Source organism: Pseudophryne corroboree, chromosome 1 (assembly GCF_028390025.1).
Source record: "Pseudophryne corroboree isolate aPseCor3 chromosome 1, aPseCor3.hap2, whole genome shotgun sequence".
Lineage (NCBI taxonomy): Eukaryota > Metazoa > Chordata > Amphibia > Anura > Myobatrachidae > Pseudophryne > Pseudophryne corroboree.
This window is the reverse complement of record NC_086444.1, coordinates 91,995,427-92,008,382: the sequence shown is the minus strand read 5'-3', so window position 1 is coordinate 92,008,382 and position 12,956 is coordinate 91,995,427. Positions and strand designations below refer to the sequence as shown.

The 12,956-nt window shown below is 44.7% G+C and overlaps 1 protein-coding gene across 1 annotated transcript in view; it reads right to left on the bottom strand.

Moving 5' to 3' along the window:
* Positions 1-12,727, bottom strand: part of C7 (complement C7) — a 217,261-nt gene extending 204,534 nt beyond the window's left edge. The window contains exons 1-3 of the mRNA XM_063961404.1: positions 12,607-12,727; positions 7,026-7,099; positions 1,449-1,524 (exon numbers count right to left, since the gene is read on the bottom strand). Coding sequence (XP_063817474.1) covers positions 1,449-1,524; positions 7,026-7,099; positions 12,607-12,612 — 156 coding nt within the window. The 5' untranslated portion in view covers positions 12,613-12,727. The remainder of the gene's footprint in view (positions 1-1,448; positions 1,525-7,025; positions 7,100-12,606) is intronic.
* Positions 12,728-12,956: the final 229 nt, after the last annotated feature.

Below are 12,956 nucleotides of genomic sequence, written 5' to 3'. Positions count from 1 at the left end.
CTTTTCTTACTTCCTTTTATTATTGCTTATTGGCTGTTATTATTGGACACTTTTCATGTGTAATAATGAAAAGTTTTTTTGGTTTCTCATTATTAAAATGCTCCATTGGAGTCTATATTGTTTAGGAGTACAATTTGCACTGTGTACCACATGACAATTATATGCATATGTGTTATATTCATAGTTGCAGACTTCCTGGCTACCCTCTCCGGGAGGGGGCAGCCAGGGTGGCACAGAGGGGATAGCGGAGCTTGGTCTACAGGCAGTTTGGGGTCATGAAGATGCTAAGAAGACTATGGGGTACATTTACTAAGCAGTGATAAGAGCGGAGAAGTGAGCCAGTGGAGAAGTTGCCCATCAACCAATAAGCAGCTCTGTATCATTTTATAGTATGCAAATTATAGATGTTACTTCAGTGCTGATTGGTTGCCATGGGCAACTTCTCCACTGGCTCACTTCTCTCATCACTGCTTAGTAAATGTACCCCTATGTGGGGGCATGGCTGCACGATTGCATCTTGTGGCCACGCCCCAGTTATACACTGCTACTATAAAGTAGGAGGCATGACTACAATGACGTGATTTAGTAAGAATCGCGCCATTGCCCGCCAGGTCCGTATACTTCTCTAAGTGAGCGGCTAAACGGAGGGTGGAAGACGATTCTGGGAGACTTGCCCGCTCCTCTGAGGCGGCCGAGAGTGCCACCTGATTTTCGGGAGCCTCCCAGACGTACCGGGAGAGTCAGCTAGTATATTCTATCTTTATTGTCTTTGTGTGGACACATAGGCCCTCATTCCGAGTTGATCGCTCGCTGACGATTTTCGCAGCAGTGCACACGCTAAGCCGCCGCCCTCTGGGAGTGAATCTTAGCTTAGCAGAATTGCGAACGAAGTATTCGCAATATAGCGAAAAGTTTTTTCTTTGCAGTTTCTGAGTAGCTCGAGACTTACTCTTCCAGTACGATCAGTTCAATGCTTGTCGTTCCTGGTTTGACGTCACAAACACACCCAGCGTTCGCCCAGGCACTCCCCCGTTTCTCCAGCCACTCCCGCGTTTTTCCCAAAAACGGCAGCGTTTTTTCACACACATCCATAAAACGGCCAGTTTCCGCCCAGAAACACCCACTTCCTGTCAATCTCACTCCGATCACCAGAACGAAGAAATTTTTTCGTTATGCCGTGAGTAAAATACCAAACTTCTTAGCAAATTTACTTGGCGCAGGCGCGGTGCGAACATTGCGCTTGCGCAGTTTGCGGAAAATCGCTGCATTGCAAAGAAAAATAACGAGCGAACAACTCGGAATGAGGGCCATTGTTCCTTTTTTTTCCTCTTCATTATCGCCAGTTGTACTTTGCAAATGTGTGCTGTGCTCAATAAAAACATGTAATAAAATAATAGAATGACAATAGATGCATACCGATGTCACCGTTCATGCCTGAGGTCACATACCTGAGTTTTAGTACAGCCGTCACATTCTGACCACGCACCGAAGGCGGTCCAAACGCAATTCACCGGCGTCACACGGCTGAAAACACATAACACATGGATGATTTGATGGATGACGGGCGGACATGTGTTTCATTGCTGTATAACAGCCTGCCCACTTGAATGCAAGTGGAGCATTACTGCGACCTCATTGCATGCGCAGAACTCAATGTGTATAGTCTCATAACTATGGATACCTCCTGCCGGCGCAGCCGGGCTGCGATGGCATGAGTCCCTCCACCATTTTTTTGATCAGAGCGGCCGCGTGTGATGACACGCAGCTGCCCCAAAAATGACGTTGTCATTCCCCGGTGCCACCCCGCGAACGCCTCTGCCTGTCAGTTAACTGCTCACGCACGTGCAGGACGGGTCCTGCACGTGCGCACACCTTCTCAAATATTGCAGCCCTGAATTATGCCCTATGTATGCTCTATCCAACTAACTTCAGTATGCACACCTGCTTGCCACTCACACTCAGACACACCAGTGGACGTGCATCTGGGTGTGTGGAGAGGTGGAAAAGTCTTTGACACTGCACAAAGGAGTAAATTCCACATAAAATTCCAACATGCCACCACATGAATACCACGCCATTCAATAAAGAAAACTTAAAATAGAATCTAAATCAATAGGATTCACACACCAGTGCTGAATGCAGAATTATTTTAAATATTTCTGGGTGACTCAGGTGGACCCAGCTACAGATGTCCTTGCGTTACAGTGGCGGATTGGGATGGAAAACCACACCGGGAAATTTATGGATGCAGTCTTAATGGGGGTGCGGTCTGATGAGGGCGTGGGGTTTATCTCACTGCAGCACTCGGCTCCTGTTACTACAGAAGAGCTGGCACTTTGGTGTCACCCCTTCCAAGGGGGATACCCGGGTGCGGGCCGCACCCCCCACACCTGCCTTCTGACGCCACTGGGTGGATCCCTCCTCATAGGGCCTGATTGTACGCAGTTGTGGCCTTCCTTGTGTCTTTTGCTGCAGGTGTGTCTGAGACCAGGAGCGGATTGGGAACTAAAAGTGGCTCTGTAAAATATTTTATAAGTGGCCGGACATGGGCAGCACAAGAGGTATAACATAGCGTGTAGCCATGGCAGCATCACTGGATGGCAGAGCTGCTGTACTGCAGAGATAAAATAACAGAATGAATGGGGACAATGCAGTGTAATGAGTGCGGTAGGCTGCCTATCATGTGGGGGGTGGGGCCACATAACAACACACAAAACACAGATACGTCAGCCTACCAAGAATCTTCCTGGTGAGCCCTATGGCCAATCCACCCTGCTTGCATATTGTGCCGCAGTCATGGCTGTAACTGTATGCTAGCGTCGCTTCATAGCCCTTCCCTGGTGTACATCCGTGAGTTTGGATGCTCAAGGACTCCTTTATTTCAGCTCTAGCTACAGGAGGGATATAAGCTACGATTACTTATAAACTGACTCCCTGACATGCCGTCACTGATATACAAATTCCCAGGCTGTCATGGCATAAACAACACTAATTATTATTAGAGGCCTTAATACTATCTAATTACAGCCAGTGCTAATGTGCCAATAATAAACAAAAATAATCTGGCTAATTAGCTGTATCGTTTATGACTAAACATCCCCAGGAACGCATTTTCCGTCACAAGTTCAATCGAAGCGAGGAAAGCGCTAAATAAAGCCAGATGCGATCTATATTTATCTCCCTCTCACGGTCTCTCTTGTGCAAGTCATTTCACTTGTAATCAAATTACATATTAGTTATTTTGAAATGCAATTCAATTCGTAATTTGCTGTTTATATTGGGGGTAATTCCAAGTTGATCGCAGCAGGAAATTTTTTAGCAGTTGGGCAAAACCATGTGCATTGCATGGGGGGCAGATATAACATTTGCAGAGAGAGTTAGATTCGGGTGGGTTATTTTGTTTCTGTGCAGGGTAAATACTGGCTGCTTTATTTTTACACTGCAATTTAGATTGCAGATTGAACTCACCCCATCCAAATCTAACTCTCTCTGCACATGTTATATCTGCCTCCCCTGCAGTGCACATGGTTTTGCCTAATTGCTAACAAAATTGTTGTTGCGATCAACTCGGAATTACCCCCATTGTTTCATGTATGTAAGCCAGTGGTTCCCACACTTTTTTGAGTCACGGCTCCTTAGAGTGTCAGAAATTTTTTCACCGCGCCCTATGCCAAAAGTTTCTTATTGAGGAATTCAGAAACAAATATTAAATTAAGTCTATTGGGTTTATAATATATTTCATCCTTAGGTGTAGATATGTGGTGGGGGACAGGATTCGCTTCTGTTTGTCCATAGATGATTATGATTGGCAGCAAAGGCATTGGAATGGGTGGGGCGAGGCGGCAGCTCGCCCCCCCTCCCTCAAACATGAGAGATGCCGGCCAATGTACAAAGGAGGAGGGATGTGCAGTCAGTTTAATGTCCGCATATCACAACCCCCGTGCAGGGCAGGGACTAGGCAGCGGCGCTCCCCTACCCCTAACTCCCCACAGAGCAGTGTCAAACTGCCGCAAATCATGGGTGTTTTGGCAGCGTGGCCTAATGCCGAAGAGTGCCCGCCTCTATGAGAGACCTGTGGCTGTGCTGCTGTGTAATCTGGACAAGTACAATAGTGTCTCTCTCACTCCAGCTCACCCCCTGTTCCACTCTCTCTCCCCTCTCCCTCCCTAACACTCTCTTTCCTCTCTCTCTCTCCCTAACACTCTCTTTCCTCTCTCTCTCTCTCTCTCTCTCTCTCTAACACTCTCTTTCCTCTCTCTCTCTAGCTTTCTCTCTCTCCCCCCTCTCTCTCCCTAACACTCTCTCCCCCCCTCTCTCTCTCTCTCCCTAACACTCTTTCCTCTCTCTCTCTCTCTCTCTCTCTCTCTCTCTCTCTCTCTCTCGCTTTCTCTCTCTCTCCCTAACACTCTCTTCCCCCCCCTCTCTCTCTCTCCTCTCTAACACTCGAGCTTCTCTCTCTTTCTCTCCCTAACACTCTCTCTCCTCTCTCTCTTCTCTCCCTAACATTCTCTCTCCTCTTGCTCCTCTCTCTCCATGACACTGTCTCTTTCTCTCTACTTGACACTGTCCCTTTCTTTCCCTCACTCTCCCTGAAACTTAGTCTCTCTCTCTGTCTCCCTCTTTCTTTTCCAGACAGTCTCCCCCTCTCTTCCCACCTCCACCCCACCATGGTGCCACCTCCAGTTTGTCCCCGTAGTACTGCCTCCTCCTCCCCGGTGGCTGAACCCCCAGGGGCGCCAAATGAGGTTCTATCTTGCCCCCCAGCCCATAAATGTGCTGACGCACCTGACTGACAGCCACAAAAACTCATTTAGCCTATTACATTGACCATAAATAATTTGAGTTGGTCCTGGACCACTAACCCGAGGCACCCCTGCAAGAGCCCTGAGGCACCCCAGTTTAGGAACCACTAGTGTAAGCTATATTAATGGGGGGGGGACTTGCACTGATGGACTGCTAACAATACCAGCAATTCTGGTTTTAGATTGCGAGCTCTTCAGTGCAGTGTGCTTGTAAATCTTGATTTCTCTGCTTTGCAATTGCTATAAATTGTATTACCATAATATATGGACTCTAATATCTGTACCGTGAGGATGGAAACAGTGGGTCTCATTCTGAGTCAGATTTTTGCACACTGCGCAATGCGCCTCGGGTTGTATACGCATCACTGTGAATGTAAGCACAATTCAGGGCCTGATTGGAGGTGAGCACTAATGGACCGCAATGCTGATGTTTGCATAGTCAAGCAATTGGTTGCTACTGCGCATGCGCAAATCATTCTGAATACCCCCATGGCACATGCATTACCCTGAGTGTACGCACAAATGAGCTGTTGCGAATTGAGCCGCTGGTATCAGATAGAGAGGGGCAAAGTGATAGGCATTCCAGGGGTTGTATGAGAGGTGGCCTGATGGGGGCGCAAAAAATCCATTACCTGGGCGTGTTATGGAGTACCTCAGGCATGTCACTGTAAGTGGCCTGCGTTCTCAGAGGCATAGCAGCTACAGGCGGAGACACTGCACCTGCCATAGGGAAGGCACAAGTGGCAATGGTGCACGTGATAGTGCACTAATGGTGTGCTGGCTAGAATCACCGGCAGTGCTACTGCGTACAAGGGTGCAGGAGGGGTGCAGTAAATGGGCGGAGGGGAAGGCTGAAACTAGCATTTGCATATTACCGCATCTGCGACTCCACCAATGGGTGCTAGAGTGGATGCAGCAGCGTTCACCCCTGAAACAGACCCTCAGAGTGTTATGTGACATTTGCATATTATCACACAGCCGCTGTGTACAAATTTGTAGATGCGGTGGCATTGGCACCCGTCTCTGAATTAGGCTGTTTGTCTATTATTGTGAGATGCTCATATGCACTGTGGGGTAATGTGTATCTGGCACTGTGGGGCAATGTGTATCTGGCACTGTGCGGCAATGTGTATCTGGCACTGTGGGAGCATATATGGCACTGCTGGGGGCATTTGTGTATCTGGCACTGTGGGTCATTTGTGTACCTGGCACTGTGGGTCATATGTGTATCTGGCACTGTGGGGCATATGTGTATCTGGTACTGTGGGGCATATGTGTATCTGGCATTGTGGTGCATGTGTATCTGGCACCCTGGGGCATATGTGTATCAGGCACTGTGTGAGCATATATGGCACTGCTGGGGGCATTTGTGTATCTGGCACTGTGGGAGACTTGTGTGTGGGGCATTTGTGTATCTGGCAGTGTGAGGCATATGTGTATCTGGCACTGTGGGAGCATATATGGCACTGCTGGGGGCATTTGTGTATCTGGCACTGTGGAGCATTTGTGTATCTGGCACTGTGGGGCATATGTGTATCTGGCACTGTGGGAGCATATATGGCACTGCTGGGGACATTTGTGTATCTGGCACTGTGGAGCATTTGTGTATCTGGCGCTGTGGGGCATATGTGTATCTGGCAATGTGGGGCATTTGTGTATCTGGCACTGTGGGACATATGTGTATCTGACACTGTGGGGGCATATCAGGCACTGTAGGACCATATCTGGCACTGGGACATATGTGTATCTGGCACAGTGCGGGTGTATCTGGCACTGTGGGAGCGTATCTGGCACTGTGGGGGTATATGTGTATCTGCCACTGTGGGTGCATATGTGTATCTGGCACAATTGGAGTCATATGTGTATCTGGCCCCGCATATGTGTATCACGCCCCCATTTTCATTGGCCACACCCCATGTGGCATTTGGCCACACCCATTTTTTGCCTTGCACACACAGTTCCACTAATACATTTTTTCTACTTGCACCACTGCCAAGGGCAAACAATCGGTGCATGATGTCACAAAGATGGAAAAGACAGTTCTTGCGCAGCTCTTTTATTTGTTTATACATTATACTTTTGGTGTTGTTTAGTACATTTCTTTGTTGCATTTATTAGAGGAAGCAGACATACTGATTTGTTCATCAAACATAACACTTCTGTTATGAAACATATATATTTTAATTATGTTGCCTGATAAACCAACATTGGCTCAGTTCTTACCTTGGACTCCGAAATGAAAGTAAAGCTGCACCTTGCCAAATCTCCAAGAACCACACAAGACAGAACAGCAGCTTCTAGGGATAAACATACAATATGTGGTTTACTCATTGCAAGGCAGGGTCTTATTGTTTATGGCCCTCATTCCGAGTCGTTCGCTCTGTATTTTTCATCGCATCGCAGTGAAATTCCGCTTAGTACGCATGCGCAATATTCGCACTGCGACTGCGCCAAGTAATTTTACAATGGAGATAGTATTTTTACTCACGGCTTTTTCATCGCTCCGGCGATCGTAATGTGATTGACAGGAAATGGGTGTTACTGGGCGGAAACAGGCCGTTTTATGGGCGTGCGGGAAAAAACGCTACCGTTTCCGGAAAAAACGCAGGAGTGGCCGGGGAAACGGGGGAGTGTCTGGGCGAACGCTGGGTGTGTTTGTGACGTCAAAACAGGAACGACAAGCACTGAACTGATCGCAGATGCCGAGTAAGTCTGAAGCTACTCTGAAACTGCTAAGTAGTTTGTAATCGCAATATTGCGAATACATCGGTCGCAATTTTAAGAAGCTAAGATACACTCCCAGTAGGCGTAGGCTTAGCGTGAGCAACTCTGCTAAATTCGCCTTGCGAGCGATCAACTCGGAATGAGGGCCTATGTTTTTAAGTGTGAAGACATTTGTTGATATAACCCATCAGAAGGCAAATAATGACAAATGTAATACTGCGCAGGAGAAGGGCTGTCTTACATTAGTCACAAGGAACAACGGGGCAGATGTATGAACCTGGAGAAGGCATAAGGAAGTGATAAACCAGTAATATGTGCAAGGTGATAAAGGCAGCAGCCAATCAGATCCTAACTGTTAATTTACATAATGGAGCCGATTGGCTGGTTTGTTTATCACCTTGCACATATCACTGGTTTATCACTTCCTTATGCTTTCTCTAGGTTAATACATCTGCCCCAGTAAGACTTGCACCCTCTTTCGGAGATTGCTGCCTACTCCCCCACAACGTCCAGAAGACTCCTGGAGTTCTGGAACAGCAGGTCACCCACCTGAATACTGCCTACTTCCTAGTGCTATGGGCTGGGTCAGTGGCACAAGTAAGGGGGCTGTTTCTGAGTACCCAGGAAACTCATCCACTCCTCCCCCTTCCCCAGGCCCTGACAGATGATTCATTTTTCCCCCAACAATCGTTGGCAGAGCAGGGATCATGGGTCAGTGGGAAGGGATGGGGCCAATATGACGCGATTCATGTAATTTTATCCCCACTATAGACCTGCAAATCGCTGCGTTTTGCTGAGAGATGGATGGCCTAATGACATGATGCCCGGTCCTGCCCCCCGTTCTGTACACACACACACACACACACACACACACACACACACACACACACACACACACACATACATATATATATATATATATATATATATATATACATATACATATACGCACCAAAATGCACCAGTGCATATATATATATATACATATATATATATATATATATATAGATATATATATATGCGCTGGTGCATATATATATATATATATATATATATATATATAACTATTGATGATAGCTTACAATGTTGAGAAGATATATAAAGTAAATAAACTTGATTTAGCATTATAGGTATAATAAGTTGAAAACGATTCTGGTTACTAATGGATATACATATTCATCCCCTGCACATAATGTAAAACAATGAACGCATAGATAATCTAGCAGGAAAGTAGATGTGTGTTAGTATTGTAGTGAGTATTTAATAATAAATTATGCAGCCTTCACCCCCTTTAAAAAGAACGAGAGACTGTATAGGATAGAGTGAATATAAGCACCCTGTTTGTTATGTAGCTAAGCTGGCTGGATCTGGTTTTTGTGTTGATATTAGTTAATAAGTTGTTGTCGCTTGTCAATCAAACAGTTATCCAATGAGAAGTGGTTTGGTAGGCGGGTTATGTTATCTTATTTAAGTTAGGGCTGAGGAATTCAAATTCCTCTTGCCATTTTGTGATCCCACCCGGCAAGATAATTTTATTAAAATGTTGTTTTTTTATAAATTGTCACGTTGGAATAATTTGTTATAATTATTCCAGCAATTGTGAGGCGCAGCGGGCGGAAAGCAGTGCTATTCGGCGGCTCAATTTAGCGCAGCAGAGCTTGGCTAGCATTTGCCCTTTGAGAAAAAACGAGTCGGTCACTACCTCAGGGGAGGACCAGGTCACCATCTTAAGGAGGGGTGTAGTATGGCTGACCGGCGGTCTGCTGACCGCTGGTCAGCTTACCGACGCCGGGATCCCGGCAGCATACCGACGCCGGGATCCCGGCGGGGAGGGGCGAGTGCAGCAAGCCCCTTGCGGGCTCGGTGGCGACCTACGGTCGCCACGGGTTCTATTCCCACTCTATGGGTGTCGTGGACACCCACGAGTGGAAATAGTCCCTGTTGGTCGGCATGCCGACCATCGGGATAGTGGGGGTCGGGAATGCTGGAGGAGGTCATGTGACCGTCGGTCTCCCGACCGTCGGTCACATGAATACCACCCCTTAAGGAGGGACCAGCACTGTGCTAATTTAAGGGAGATGGTTCTACCCAGGACGGATTGCGCAAGGGGCGGAAACTCCGCCCCATTTGTTTAAAGATTCAAAAGTTTTAAGCCATGGCTGAGTTGGCACCATCGGTAATTAATATTTACAATTCTGATTCGAATTTAATACATTTGGCTGTGACCTCCATTTTTCCAAACTATACAGTTGTCCGTGTCTTTATTTCTTGGTATAGGTTTCAGTTTGCGTAATATAATAAAACATATGGGTGACTTACATATATTCTCATACTGCAAGCTGTAGTCAGACATATAGAGAGTGTACAGTTTTGCTTTTTTGTAGCTAAAATAATTATTATACGTGTAAGGAAATGCTGCTAGCATGCTACAATCATACTCAGAGACACAGAAATATAGGAGAGGAAATAAGAACGGGGAAAGAAAACATATTCCCAGCAAGGCTTAAAGCTGCGCACATGCACATGATATATAATCATATACAGGTTGAGTATCCCTTATCCAAAATGCTTGGGACCAGAGGTATTTTGGATATAGGATTTTTCCGTATTTTGGAATAATTGCATACCATAATGAGATATCATGGTGATGGGACCTAAGTCTAAGCACAGAATGCATTTATGTTTTATATACACCTTATACACACAGCCTGAAGGTAATTTTAGTCAATATTTTATATAACTTTGTGCATTAAACAAAGTGTGTGTACATTCACAGAATTCATTTATGTTTCATATACACCTTATGCACACAGCCTGAAGGTCATTTAATACAATATTTTTAATAACTTTGGGGCAGATTTATTAAGCTTGGTGAAGTGATAAATTGGAAGGTGATAAAGGACCAGCCAGTCAGCTCCTAACTGACATTTTTCAAACACAGCCTGTGACACAGTAGTTAGGATCTGATTGGTTGGTTCTTTATCACCTTCCACTTTATCACTTCACCGAGCTTCATAAATCTGCCCCATAGTGTATTAAACAAAGTTTGAGTACATTGAGCCATCAAAAACAAAGGTTTCACTATTTCACTCTCACTCAAAAAAGTCAGTATTTCGGAATATTCCGTATTTCGGAATATTTGGATATGGGATACTCAACCTGTACTGCACGTGGATTCTAAAGTGCCTGCATATTATATAATATGTATATGTAATAAAAAGAAAAACTCAATAAATTAAACAATTAACAATAGATCTCATACACATGAAAAGAATGTTATTATTAACATCTGTTTATATAGTTGCAGCACGTTTACAGGGAATGTTTAATTATTTTAATTGTTCCTGAGCTTCAGAGCTTACAGTCTAAATTCTCTACCACATAAATATATGACTGTGCTGAGAAAGAGAAGGCCTGGCCAACCTGTGGCTCTCCAGCTGAAACTACTCATCCCAGCATGCCCTGCCACAGTTTTAGCATTCCCTAACAGTAAAACGGTGTCAGCACATGCTGGTACTTGTAGTTCCACAGCAGCTGGAGAGCCACAGGTTGGCCAGCCCTGACCTACAGGATGCCCACACAGATACACAGATATAACGACACACAGAAGGTGCCTTGCCCATATGAATAAAACATGATAAACATGGCACAATCACTGAAAAAAATTCTGATGGCCACTGTTGTAACAAATAGCAGCACGGATGGTGTAGTGGTTAGCATTACTGCCTCACAGCACTGAGGTCATGGGTACAATTCCCACTATGGCCCTAACTGTGTGGAGTTTTTGTGTATTCCCCCCATGCTTGCGTGGGTTTCCTCCTGGTACTCCAATTTCTTCCCACAGTCAAAAAATATATATAGCTTAATTGGCTCCCAACAAAATTAGCCCTAGCGTGAATGTGTGGGCGTGTAAATGAGGTAGGAAAAATAGATTGTAAGCTCCACTGGGACAGGGACTGATGTCAATGGCCAAATATTCTCTGTAAAGCGCTGCGGAATATGTGTGCGCTATATAAATAACTGGTAATAAATAATAAATAAATTGTAAGTGGATTAGACATAAAAAAGTCAAAGTGGGGTACCCAATTTGTCACAATAACGCAATACGCGATTGCGGCTAAAGTTATTGCACCTATCTCTCGAAAAATTGGGTTATCGCAACCTGCATGCTCCCGTTTTTTGCACCTATCCTATTCCAAAACGGCGACAACGGCATTCGAGCAATAATTCTACCCGGCAAAAGCTGAGATAAGTATAGGAGAAAGTGAGGAAATCTGCCTGTACCCCTGAAAAGCCAAACTAACATAGGAAAACATTATATATATATATATATATATATATATATATATATACACACTGCATATATACTGTATATATATATATTAAATTGGGTCAAATGGATGTTATATGCATTTAAAGAAGCAAAACTGGGAATATACATAAAGAGGAAAAACTGGGAATATACATAAAGAGGAAAAACTGGGAATATACATAAAGAGGAAAAACTGGGAATATACATAAAGAGGAAAAACTGGGACTATACATCAAGAGGCAAAACTGGGAATATACATAGAAAAGTAAAGTTTTCAGCTCTCATTCAACTGAAAATGAAGTCAGGAAAACAGTTTTCTTTAAATATAATGCATTCCACATCCTTCTATCTGATTCCCAAATTCACAGGCATTCAACTGTATCTTTGGTCTGATTCTACTCCCTGCAAGTTGGAAAAGCCACTGTTCCCTATGTACGAAAGCAGCCATTCTACACAAGATGTAATAAATACTATAAACTCCTCCAGTACTTAATATTGTTACATGGTCAAGGTCTGAGGCTTAGCTCTGGCTACACTTTACACAACAATACGGTTTAGCATCTATATGTAATTTTATTTAGTATAATAATCTATCATAAATACTTTTCTCCAGAAAATGGGAAACAATGGCCATCTTCAATATGCTTTGCAGATCCCATAACACTGAGTGAGTAATTCCCAATTACTGAACCCCTAACAGATCAGGGTACAATCATATCTATGAATGCCAGCAGCCTGTTACAGGCGATGGTAAAACATGTCTCTTACCCTCATGTTTGGAGGAGGTCTGGTCAGAGGCGCTTTCAGTAGTGAACTGAAGGGGTTCTCGGAATGTGAGGTGCATTTGAAGTTCAGATCTGAAATGTCCTTTTCTCCAGAAAGAGATTGCTTTCTGCATCCTGTTTATTGCAATCACCACCCCGTTCTCCCTGCTTATTCTCAGTCCTGCCACTTGGCTTCTGTATGTGATGCCATCCAGCTGTTTTGTGGATGTGGGATGTGGGATGTCCAGTAGTTAAAGGGCATGGTTAGCAAGGGCCGTGTACTGTACATGCAAAAAGCCAAAAATAAATGTACAACATTTTCCCCAGCATCTTTAGCAGAGTTATTTTAATATA